General features: G+C 47.1%; 1 protein-coding gene across 4 annotated transcripts in view; it reads right to left on the bottom strand.

Annotated features, from left to right (window-relative positions):
- The window catches only part of nol4lb (nucleolar protein 4-like b), a 94,996-nt gene that overhangs the window by 28,162 nt on the left and 53,314 nt on the right, over positions 1 to 13,520 (bottom strand). For all 4 annotated transcript variants that reach the window (XM_020052034.2, XM_010875727.4, XM_020052035.2 and 1 more), the window contains one exon: positions 10,974 to 11,118. In XM_020052034.2, coding sequence (XP_019907593.1) covers positions 10,974 to 11,118 — 145 coding nt within the window. The remainder of the gene's footprint in view (positions 1 to 10,973; positions 11,119 to 13,520) is intronic.

Genomic DNA, 13,520 nt, shown 5'->3' with positions numbered 1-13,520 from the left:
GGAGAGTGGTACTGATGGGAGGACGCGGGAGGTGGGGGGAGATGGTTATCGATACTAGCTTGGGGGGAGGAGTCGGCAGCGGCCCATTGTTTTGCCTGAGAGCGCAGCACAAAGACTCTCCCCACTCCTCAGCTTCTCCGGGGCTAACAGCCCATGGGGGGGTGGAGGGATCCCAGTGAATAACGACGGGAAGGGGAACGAGGTAGGTGGCACCGACACACTGCCGGAAACAAAAGGAAATAGAATTAGGCCCGGCTACGGGTCTGAACCTCGTTTAATGGCAAACATCGCTCGTTCCAACAAAGCCTTTCCCAGCTTTCTTAACAGCAACGATGTCGGCTACTAAATAAAGAGCTGAGTGTGAGGCTTGTGTCGGCGGCTGAGATTATACCCTGTCTGAGGTGTTTAGTATTCCCTGTGTGAGCCCAGTCGTGTTATCCAGCCGTGGCCACAGGGCGCCGTATCCTGCTCATTATTTTGGGTCTCGTCGGGCCATTAACAGCAGCCCCCTCTGAGAGCACCTTTACAGCCAGCCCCGTCCTCGCTGAGTCGCTCTGCCGCAGATTATTAACACTTTATGGCCTGCTGTAAAACTGTACAACCACAATCAAGACCTGGACCCACTCTGTGTTTTAGCTGGCTGAAGTTCTGTTACACAGACAAGCCAGTTCCGTTTAGAAGAAAGGCAGACCGCGTAAACGCGCGTTTCTTTGGCTGCGTTCGTCTTATAAGGGGTGACAGTGGAGCATGCAGCACTGCACGACATGAGAACTGTTTTAGTACGAGTCAGTCAGTCATTCTGTCAGTCAGCCACAACGTCAGTCGTGAACTTTGTTCTCATTGTGTTTAATGCTCTCTTGCACAAGATGGACGTAGTACCAGCCTCTGAGCTTAACACGGGCAGTCTGTGCCTCCCCGCTCCCAATATCACTAACCAGAAAACAAATGCTATAACCAAGATGCATCTACACACACACACACACACACACACACTCCCCCCTCCACCCACAGGACCAGGGTTACCTCGTGCTGCTGGCGTGTCCAATCTGCCTTTTACACCAGCTAAACGACTCCTTACCACAAAACACTCTGAACAACACATCTACTGTCACCCACTACTCTGTACATAGCCTCCAGCTGGGACACAGTCCTGTTGAAGACCCACAACCAGCAATGTCTGGCCTTTCCACATTGTAGTTGAGGAAAATAGAGCCTAAACACTCAATATGTTTTCACAATAAGCAGCAGAACATCTCAGCAGGTAAGGTCACCCACACTAACTACCCTGCACACAACAGCCTACTGGCTAACATCTGTTACTGTAACAGACAGACACTCACCCAGTCTGAGGACTTTACTTTACACGTTTTCAAAGTAAAAAAGAAAGTAAAAAAGAAACTAGTTCAGCCGGCAGGCAAAAAAAAGTGATGATCGTTGTCGCCCTCCCTGGATTCGAATCCAGGTCTCCTATGAAAGAAGTTGTGTCTTTAACCACTACGCCATGCATTTGCTGACAGTTGGTATAGCATTTCAACATTAGATCATTTTGTCACGCTTTAACATCACGCTGAGTTTGAATATGTCGCTAGACACCATTGAGCATCTATTAACTGTATGGCTTCTGCCACTGGCAATTTTAACAGCTTATTAGCCATTCGTGAATGACATTGATACAATAACTATCAATATAGGGAACGATAACTGACTTTTTCGTCAAGTGAAAAGACGAGAGAATTGTGTAGCCAGCGAAGTTTTTATCTATCCTCAACAAATCCTAATACCTAATTCGAAAATCCACTGAAATAGTCACAACATAACAGTAGACAGTTTTATTTTAGGCTTCCAATAACATAGCTCCTGAAGGTTGTAGCGAGCGAAATGTTTGTCTATCTTGAACAAATCCTAATATCCACCAGAACGGTTTAATTTTAGGCTTCCTATAATGTAGCTATTGAAGGTTGTAGCCAGCAAACCTTTTGTCTCATGCAGCCCATACTCCTAGCCCTGACCCCCCCAATTGCCCCTCATCAGCCAGCCCACCACAGCCAAGCAATATCCTCAAGGCTAGGAGGAACATAAAACAGAGGTGTTGAGGGCAAGCAGAATGAGAAAATTTTGTTGACCACTGAATGTGAAAACATAATAATAAAACAATGTCAGGGTCAGAAAACTGTGTACAGTCTAAATTATGACCTCAGGGTTGGTTAGCACCTGGTTGAGCGTTGATACCTTTTACTTCCTCTCCTGGCATTAACCCAACTCAGGCACCAAGTGGAAGTGGTCATGTTGGGGAGTATGTTGGGGGGGGGGTCATAATGGTAATATTAGGGTTTTCCTCCCTCTTTCCCACCCCAAAGGTTCAATGCGCCACGCGACCAAGCTCTACTGGGGCCTTAACCCACATACAGCTCCTGATTTGAATGACATGACATAATTCTAGCAGCTGAGTGGGAAGTTGACCGAGTGGTCATGTGGCAGCATCTCTCCTCAGCAGAACACAGTAGCTCGGACCCGGTCCAACCCGGTCCAGCATTTCTCCATGGCCAGCCCGGTCAGTGCAGCAATGCACTGCGCCACACTGCACAACTCTCCCTGCCCGAGTCCCTCCCCTCCTCCTCTAAACAGGCAGTTGCTGTGTCAGTGACTGGAGCGCCGTGTGGCTACTGTGGGGACAGGGCTAGAGCCAGAGGGAGCTTTATCTGATCTCATTTCCCTCCAGCGAAAGCCCAATCCCCAAGGGGAGGGCAGCAAGCAGGGGACAGGCTGCTCCCAGGGTGCAGCAGGCAGGAGCAGCACCATGGGGGATGTGTGTGTTGGGGGGGGCATGCAGACTAGAGCTCCTTAAAGGAGACCAACAGAAAAAGTACAGCAAAGGGAGAATGGAGGAGAAGAGAAACGTCTTGGAACATCATCAGGATGGCAGGTTATTCAGGGGAATTCTTCTGTGAGGATACATTACTATATAGATGAAATGATTTCTAACATCAATATTATATGTCATGAGAGGTACTTGGTTATACAGGGTTGGGGGGAAAAGTGCCTGGAAATGTGAATATGACAATGAAAGCAGGGGCCACGGAGGGCATCTCAGTGTTGTTGAGTCCCAGAGTTTCTCCCTCCTCACACTCCACCATTAACCTAGCCGTGTTTATTTACAAAGGGGTGTTCTGCAAGGGTTGATGATTATCCAAAGCCTATGCTGTGGGGGTGGTGGGAGGGTTTTAAAGGCCCTTCTGTTCTCTAGTACAAGACCTAGCCTGGCAGCTGGGTTCCTGGGTCATCTCATTTTATCCCTCTCTGGGAAACATCTGTCTCATCATCTAGCCAGCTCTGGTACTACTCTCATTCTCATTCCACGCTGGAATATAGGATAGGACGTACGCGATCAGCCAATGTTAATACTGACAAACACAACGGAATATCTTCATTAATTTAGCACAACTACACATGTAAAACAGACAGCAATGAAAGGGTGCTATTCCTCTTGGGACTCAGATTGCTTTTATACTACGATAGCATTTTTTAGATTTTTTGCCCGATTTGTGTTGAAGATACTTCTTTAACAGAGTAAACGGGTGAAAATGTCAAATGTCACACTGCATATTCCCGAGGTAACGTGGGTCACTTTTCCGACATATAGCCCCCGTGGCTACTGAGCACTAAGAAAGACATGTCACTCAATGTGTATTACAGTGGAATGAGCAGTGATGTAGGAAGTTCTAAACCTCTGCAATGTGTTGTGCCCGACGGTGGACCTCTGCCGCAGAGTTTCTCTTTGCTAGTGTGATTTTTGCACATTTTATTTCAATTAAATTGTTGTAGTTGAAATAGGCTAGGCTAAGTAGATTTAGCGAAACCCGGGGTCACTGAGAGCTGCAGAGGAACCATGTTTCAAATTAAGAAAACACAGACACTCCCTTGTCGGGCCATATCTTAACTGAGCTGTCCAAAAAGGCGTTGGGTGGTGGGCGCGGTGAACCAGGGAGTAACTGATATGGACACATTCCTGAATTTTATGGGTGAACCTTTACAACAGTTCTCTGAAATGCACCCTGCTAGCTCCCCAATAAAACAATAAGAGACATGGTTGGGGAGGGATCTCAAGGTCTCAACACACACACACCCACACCCCTACCTACCTAGTAATCAGTCAGGGAATGAGGCTGGGTTTTCTGGGAACAGCTTAGCAGATAGGGGAAGGGAAGCTGATTGAGGTCTCCAACCCTTTTCCCCTAATCAGGGACTAAGTACCAGAAACCCAGGTAGGTACACTTAGAGAGGTATAACAGAAAACCAGCAGGGTAACACATACGAGGCCATTCTGGTTCTTATCACCAGGAAATCTTGAAGAGAATCTTTAAATGCCGGAAGGAATGACTCAAAAAAATTTGAGGCAGTGTCACTTAAAACTGCTACAACCTTAAGACCTAGCAGGAGACACTTAGGTCATTTGCAGTTTCCGAGAGAAAGACACACACTAGTTGACAACTAGGCAGCCACTCGGCTGGTGTTCTTTCCTGTAAACACAAGAAATTGTTAACCATATTTCTCCTTGTGAGTCAGTTTTCCCTTCTAACAAATCGACTTGCTTATTTTCGTGTTGTGGAGAGGGGTGTGGTTAAACAGGCGGACTGGCCTACTGGAACAGAAAGCATCCTTACACCAAACAAATGAGGACACCACTAGTGCCGGACATCATCCCACACACCATCATCAACACACCAGCATGACCACATTCAGTAGACTGTGGAATTGTGGGTAAGAGAGGCTGGAATTCATCTTAAAAACAGCCTGCTGCTAATTCATCTTTAGAATTACTTGCTGATCTATCCTGCTCCCATCCTGTAATTCATCTTAAGAAAAGCCTGCTGCTCTATCCTGCTCCCATCCTGTAATTCATCTTTAGAACAGCCTGCTGCTCTATCCTGCTCCCATCCTGTAATTCATCGTTAGAACAGCTTGCTGCTCTATCCTGGCCCCCTCCTGTACATCATCTTTAGAACAGCCTGCTGCTCTATCCTGCCCCCCCTCCTGTTATTCATCTTTAGAACAGCCTGCTGCTCTATCCTGCCCCTTCCTGTTATTCATCTTTAGAACAGCCTGCTGCTCTATCCTGCCCCCCTCCTGTTATTCATCTTAAGAACAGCCTGCTGCTCTACCCTGCTCCCACCTGAAATTCATCTTTAGAACAGCCTGCTGCTTTACCCTGCCCCCTCCTGTAATTCATCTTAAGAACAGCCTGCTGCTCTATCCTGCCCCCTCCTGTAAATCATCTTTAGAACAGCCTGCTGCTCTATCCTGGCCCCCTCCTGTAAATCATCTTTAGAATAGCTTGCTGCTCTATCCTGCCCCCTCCTGTAATTCATCGTTAGAACAGCCTGCTGCTCTATCCTGCCCCCCTCCTGTAATTGATCTTTAGAACAGCCTGCTGCTCTATCCTGCCCCCTCCTGTAATTCATCGTTAGAACGGCCTGCTGCTCTATCCTCCTCCCATCCTGTTATTCATCTTTAGAACAGCCTGCTGCTCTATCCTGCCCCCCCTCCTGTTATTCATCTTAATAACAGCCTGCTGCTCTATCCTGCCCCCCTCCTGTTATTCATCTTAAGAACAGCCTGCTGCTCTACCCTGCTCCCACCTGTTATTCATCTTAAGAACAGCCTGCTGCTCTACCCTGCTCCCACCTGAAATTCATCTTTAGAACAGCCTGCTGCTCTACCCTGCCCCCTCCTGTAATTCATCGTTAGAACGGCCTGCTGCTCTATCCTCCTCCCATCCTGTTATTCATCTTTAGAACAGCCTGCTGCTCTATCCTGCCCCCCCTCCTGTTATTCATCTTAATAACAGCCTGCTGCTCTATCCTGCCCCCCTCCTGTTATTCATCTTAAGAACAGCCTGCTGCTCTACCCTGCTCCCACCTGTTATTCATCTTAAGAACAGCCTGCTGCTCTACCCTGCTCCCACCTGAAATTCATCTTTAGAACAGCCTGCTGCTCTACCCTGCCCCCTCCTGTAATTCATCTTAAGAACAGCCTGCTGCTCTATCCTGCACCCCTCCTGTTATTCATCTTTAGAACAGCCTGCTGCTCTATCCTGCCCCCCTCCTGTTATTCATCTTTAGAACAGCCTGCTGCTCTATCCTGCCCCCCTCCTGTTATTCATCTTTAGAACAGCCTGCTGCTCTATCCTGCCCCCCTCTTGTAATCCTGCCCCCCTCTTGTAATTCATTGTTAGAACAGCCTGCTGCTCTATCCTGCCCCCCTCCTGTAATTCATCTTTGGAACAGCCTGCTGTTCTATCCTGCCCCCCTCCTGTAATTCATCTTTGGAACAGCCTGCTGCTCTATCCTGCCCCCCTCCTGTAATTCAACTTTTGACGCCTTTAGATTGGATGTTCCCTCTGCAGCCTCCCTCTCTCATGTGAACCGTTCCTTGAGCTCCAATAGTCCCCGAAATTAACCTGATGAACGCACTCATAATCAAATAGAACACACACTGTGAAATGTCATATGTTAATGACAGTAAATCCTTTATTGTATTACCATTAGTTTATTACATGATTATGGCCACAATTTGTATCCCTTACTTGCCTTGGGCAATGTGACTGTGGAGCTGCTAAAGCCGCAATAGGAATTCGGGCTAAGAATTGCCAGGGACCTCACAACACAATATTTATTGGGATTTGATAGGTTTCTGAGTATTTTTTAAAACGTTTTCTCACTATAAAATAAATTGACAAATGTGATAGAATATCATCGCAATGTATGGCTTCTAGAGGCACCGGCACTCAAAATCATTAAAGTTCATCTTCATCACAATTGTGCCTTCCACTATTGATGGTCAGGTGTGGCATCTTTTTTAAATGATCAATATATAGTTTACTACATATTCAATAAAAACATTTGCATATGTGCATCAGTTAAATGACAAATTAAATGACTAAAATCATATTGATAACAGAAATCACCCAAATGGTCCTGATCAAAAAAGTTTACATACCATTGAATGTTTGGCCTTGTTGAAAATGGATTTCCCACACCTGTGGCTTTTTCGATTGTCTGTGTATAAATAGGCAAAGAGTTTGTTACCTCTCACGTGGAGGCACTGAGCAGGCTAGATACTGAGCCATGAGGAGCAGAAAATAACTCAAAAGACCCGCGTAATGGAACTTTATGAAGATGGAAAAGAAGATAAAGCCTTGCAAAAGCCAGTCAGTACTGTTCAATCACTTATTAAGAAGTGGAAAATTCGGGGATCTCTTGATACCAAGCCAAAGTCAGGTAGACCAAGAAAGATTTCAGCCAAAACTGCCAGACAAATTTTTCAGGATACAAAGAAAAACCCACAGGTAACCTCAGGAGAAATATAGGCTGCTCTGGAAAAAGACGGTGTAGTTGTTTCAAGGAGCACAATGCGATGATAGTTGAACAAAAATGGGCTGCATGGTCGAGTTGCCAGAAAGAAGCCTTTACTGTGTCAATGCCACAAAAAAGCCTGGTTACAATATGCCCGAAAACACCTTGACACGCCTCACAGCTTCTGGCACACTGTAATTTGGAATGATGAGATTAAAATAGAGCTTTATGGTCACAACCATAAGCGCTTTGTTTGGAGAGGGGTCAACAAGGCCTATAGTGAACAGAATATCATCCCCACTGTGAAGCATGGTGGCGGCTCACTGATGTCATTGATGCTGAAGGGTGCAATAGACAGTATTAAGAACTAAGGGTTTGCAGACATCTGAACAGGGGTCAGTAAATGTTTTCCTTTGTTGCCATATTTTGTTTTATGATTGTGCCATTCTGTTATGACCTACAGTTGAATGTGAATCCCAAAAAAAATAAAAGACATGTTTTGCCTGCTCACTCATGTTTTCTCTACAAATGGTACATATATTACCAATTCTCCAAGGGTATGTAAACTTTTAGCACAACTGTATATCTGAAATTTTAAATAAGATTTCATTGTCTATTATATTGAATAGTGTTGGACAGGATCTGGATATATGAGTTACTTTTCTAAGGTACTGCCGGGCCTCCTCAGCTCATTATGCTGACTATTAGATGATCCCACATTGCTATTCTAATCTATTTATTTTGTTTAACAGTTGACCTTAGGCTCTGGAGGGAGGCGGATCAAAGTCATCCTGTCATTATCAACTGGCCTACTTTTGGTGACTTCAAACACATTAGTCCATGTGCCACTGGGCTAGAGTCTGCAGCAGTGCAGCCATGGATCCCTCCATCTCTCCACCCCCCCTTGTCCCTCTCCCTCCCCTATCTCACCCCCATGTCTTTCAATCCCCAACTCTCTCTCTCCCCATATCACTCTTTAAACAATAACTCTCACTCTCTCTTTACTCAATCACTCTCCCTATCACACTCCCTCCCTCCAGGGAGAGAACATGGCTGTAAAGACTGTGGTCACCTACACATCTGTAGCAGTGCATCATCAGAACTTGTATGCTGTTAAGAGAAATTCCTAAAGCCAAGTATAAAGCCAGCTTAGCCTCGCGATGTGTGTGTGTGTGTGTGTGTACGTGTGTACATGCATTAAGCTAGCCCTAGTACCTCAAGCATGGACCATTTGGTCTAGGTATCCCGTGATCACACAGCATACAGAATATTTTCCTTTATGGTTCAGTCCTCCACATTTCAAACAAATCATAGAAGTACAGATATTATCTTTCATAAACGGACAAAGCCAAAGCAGGAAACACACAGAAACAAACGGACGACTTCACAAATGACTTGTAATGGGTATTCTTGATTCTGCAGCAAAAGTAACCATGGGAGAACTCAGAGAAGATAAGAGCATGTTACTAAGAATGGCACCACAAGTACAGAGTAATCAGCCCAGACGACATGTCTGATTGCCTGAGCCTTGTGGAACCTGGTGAGGGAGGAAGTGCCTATTACACCGCCGTGTTGTTGTCACAGACACTCGTCTAAAGACCCTTCCAGTCATTTCCGACCCTTGAGGGGGCTGGTCCACAGCCTAGCCAGCGGCCCTCAGGAGCCTCTCGTGCTGGGGAGGCCTGTATAGCAGGAGCCTCTCGTGCTGGGGAGGCCTGTATAGCAGGAGCCTCTCGTGCTGGGGAGGCCTGTATAGCAGGAGCCTCTCATGGTTCCCTGTGGAGCTCCAATGCAATCATAGCCACCCTTAACCACAGGGCCGGAGAATCTCTCGTGGAACATGGCACTGACCTTCGGCTTACTCACAGTGTCACTTGTGGAACACAGCACAGCCCACACACAGCACAGTACCCCCCCCACCCCCGGCCCGCCCGCCTCCCCCGCAAGTCAAAGCCTCCCCCTTTTCCCATTCTGCTCGCCTTCTTAAAGGAGACATTAATTCCATCAGGGGGGCAGAAACATGGGATGGGTGGAGCGAGAGCCAGAGGAGCAAGGTTTACTCCGTCTGGCAAATCATTCACAGTGACAGAGCTGGGAAGTCAAGGTTGCCTGTCAAAGTTCTCTATTGGAGGGCCATATCAGAGGTTCCCCATAAACATTTCACATCCCCCGACAAGAAATGTTGCCCTTGATGCACTAACACAACCTATAGGCTACAACAAACAAATGACCATTGCGGCCCAGACGCACCCACTCCTGAACCAGTGTGGCACCAACGTCCTTAAGAGAAAATGTCTCCGTTGGCCCTGTTGAATGCCTCCAGAATTGTCTCCAGAGAGCCAGTTCATCCCATCAAGACCTGGTCGGGGCCGGTATTTAAAGGATCCAGGAGAGCAGCTTGAGAAAAGGACCAAATTGGCGACATCACTCCCAGCCGACCATCCGGCCGCACAGCCCCAGCGACCTGGGATACGTATACATCGAGGAGACAGAGGGTGTAGTTGCCTGCCAGGATTCAACCGCCTGCACCCATTCCTCCTAAACCTCCACCCTGAGGCAGCCCCGGAGAAAACAGGGCTACCTCTGGAGAGCGGTGGTTTCTCGGTTCAGACTATACCCTCTACTACTACTCCATGTTTGTTCACTAAGTGCCCGCTGGGGCCAAGAAGACTTCTCTCATTTCTGCTCCTTGTCTCTCCCTGCTCTACTAGCTAACGACAAGCATTCATTTCCCGGTTAAAACTTTGCATTTAAGAAAAGCGTGTTTGATATTTCTCCACTAAAGAGTGTGGCTGGCGGTGTTCTACGCTGTTAGCTATTTGATTCATTTGTTTATGTTGAGCGGTGCATCCATCCTCTGTGTGGGATGCTGCTCCCAGGACCCGTCTCCTGCTGTGTGCAGACAAGTACTGATGGCTCTCTCCGGGAACATTACCTCTACACATTTACCTGACAACTACATCAGGCGACGGCGCATCGCCCACCACCACCAAGCGCCTTCTCCTCCACCCACTGGAAACAGAAAGGCATCCTAGTGCACAGTAAAATACGCTCACACTCAAGAGACCAAAGAGTTCAGATTAAAGTATGACCCTATGTCATGCCAGTACAGTTTAAGGGTGACACCATTTAGGTGGTGTTGGTGGCACATTCTCTAAGGATGCCTCCTCTACCTTGCCCAGCTTTATCCAAACCCTTGTCACCTTCCAATGCCCTCCTGGTTATGGGAACAGCAGCCCGGAAGCAGAAAGAAAGCAGAGCAGCAGGATGAGGCCCACTTGATCGAAATTGATTCCAACATCTTCTTTCGCCTCACCCTGGCCTTTCCACTCCACTCACATCACAGTCTAAAGAGCCAGCTCTATCCCAGTCTTACTAACACACTGACTGACTAAGGGAGAGTGGGGGGGGGCTGCTTGTTTCTCAACAGATGACTGTACTGTAACAGTGGTGAACACATAATTGGACTCAATCTTTATGCCAGCAAGAATCCATTTATTCAAAGCTCTCCGTTCTCTCCACCAAGCATACCTATTACAGACTTAATTTCAATCAAAGAGAGGGAGAGATCAGAGGAGAGAGAGACAGGGAGAGCGAGCTGTGGTAGTAACTCTCTCTTACCGTCCTCCTCCTTGATGTGTGCATTCTGCGGGCTGTGCATTCTCTCTCCGCGGTTCGGGGGACTCAGGTCGGAAGCAGGGCCGTGATCAGCTATCCATGTGGGGTCGCTCATATCAAAGTCCTCACTGCTCACTGAACTCTCATCCTATTGGATAAAGACAGGGAAAAATGTGGTCATTTCATTCTGTGGTGGAAGAGAAAGAAAATGAATTGGAAGATTCCAGCCGTATATAACCTGTGACTGAAAAAGGCAGAGGAAGGCTCACTCATCTTTTACAGAATGGAGACCTTACTCTACTGATGAAGAGAATGACACTTTGACAGAATGGACACAACCTAACTACTGACAGAGAGGATGACACTGTGAGAGAATAGAGATAAACTAACCATACTGACGAAGAGGATGACACTGTGACAGAATGGAGACAACCTAACACAACTGACAGAGAGGTTGACACTGTGACAGAATGGAGACAACCTAACCATACTGACGAAAAGGATGACACTGTGACAGAATGGAGACAACCTAACTCTATTGACAGAGCGGATGACACTGACAGTATGGAGAAAACCTAACTTTACAGAGAGAGAGGATGACACTGTGACAGAATGGAAACAACGTAACTTTACTGACAGAAAGGGATGGCACATACCAGTTTTACTTACTCAAACATGTTCTGAGGGCAGAATGAAATGTGATTGGTACAGGCGAACATCCAATCAAAATGGAGAGGAGGAGGTGCTCATGAATGCCTCAAATTACATACAATACGTGTGCAATTCTGCTAACTCTGTGAAAGAGTAAGTTTGCCTGTTATGTTATAATAAAGTATGTGCTAAATGACTCGATTACGCTAACATTCAGTGGTGAATTTTTGCTGGAGATAAAATTCCCTTGATTTTTTGATCTAGCTTGAAATGTTCATGAGCAACGCCTCCTCTCCATTTCGATTGGGTGTTTGCCTGAACCAATCAATTTGTTTCTGCCCTAACAACACGTTTGAGTAAGTAAAACTGGTATGTGCGAGAGGATTACACTTTGCAGTTAGGTGTTGGGACTACAGAGTTTTAGTCCACATTGTTACAAATGAAATGAAAAATGGCAATAATTTATTACAATGCGTGGGAGAAAATAGATGATACTCAACGGCAGCCTGGTGCCAATCATGACATTACCCTTTAACCAGCAGCATGAGCAAAGAGCTGCAGAACACCCCTGAGCCAATCAAAATGTTGTAATGTGTCAACTCTCCCCATCTGTCACGTGCCTAGTGACTTATCAGCAGTCCAATATCAGGCATGAGAATCTGGAAGACCAGCTGAGGCTCTAGTGATGCAGCCTAGCCAGACCCAACCCACCTACTGAGACCCCGGTCTTTATCTCCATGTCAAAGCTGATTCTACAGTCCGCATGCACTCATTCTACTGGCTTCTGTTTGTTAGGCTGGCTGCAGCACGGAGCACGATCTTGGATGCCCGTCACTCCCAGTAATGAGGTCCGGAGGGCTGCGCCTTGCTAGCTGCCTTTCAGACAAAACAACAGCAAGACTCAGCCTTCACCTGAATTCTCAGACCCACTGCTCTTCAACCGCCTCAGCTCCACACACACTATGCACTTAGGATCCAGTCTCACACACTCAACACATGTGAACACATGTCACACATGTGCATCTCAGACACACACAGAGAAACAATGTTGAAACGATAGCATCTTTGCGTCTCTGGACTAGAGAATAGTGTTTAACACACCAATCTTCCAGTGAATGTTCCAAACATCTTCCGCTCTGAAATAAGAGCCCCCGTCCATTTGGCTTGACAGGTATAGGGCACAGAGTCCCAATCAATAATGATGAAACGTATGCGAGGCCTCTACAGAGAAATAAAGAACATAAAGCCAAGTGCCCATAGGCAGTCAGACAAGCAGAGCCTACTTAGTGTGCATTGCATTGCTGCAGTCATTAAAAGCCAGAAAGGGATCACAGTCATACCGCAGTGCAGACCGCAAAGAAGGAGCCTGGCTGGATCTCCGTCCTTCCACATGGAGGAACAGACATTACAGGGCTCTACAATGCACTCCCATATGCACTGAAATATTTCACTGTGCGAGCTGGCACTGCAGGCGCACCACCGCGCAGGGAAAGATCTCCGATTCCACCCTAAAAATCTCCAACGTTTCCAACATCGACTAAGGCACACACCGTTGAGGTCTGTGTCACCTCAAGCCAGTGTGGGACCGTTTTGACGACCCCCTCACAGCATGACCGGTGCCTGCCCCACAGGACCTGTCAGTCACTGTCAGCCCCCATGCTGGACGCCCAGCGCACACTCACACTGGTTAACTTGTTTCACTTGCAAATTGGCCCGTGCATTATTGATGCGCTGCTGTGTGAGGAGAGACGCGGGCCCTCCCCGAAGAACCAATCGGCTGCGGAGTGGACCGAAGGGCAGCCCACAGCAGGCAACGGTGGACCCAGACAACAACACCGCTACTTTTGAGTCAGGCGGCTCCTAAAGAACCGACGTCACCCGGGCTCTGTAGAGGGCCTC

The sequence above is a fragment of the Esox lucius genome, chromosome 12 (assembly GCF_011004845.1).
Source record: "Esox lucius isolate fEsoLuc1 chromosome 12, fEsoLuc1.pri, whole genome shotgun sequence".
Lineage (NCBI taxonomy): Eukaryota > Metazoa > Chordata > Actinopteri > Esociformes > Esocidae > Esox > Esox lucius.
The sequence above is the reverse complement of the archived record's forward strand: the minus strand, read 5'-3'. Positions and strand labels throughout refer to the sequence as shown.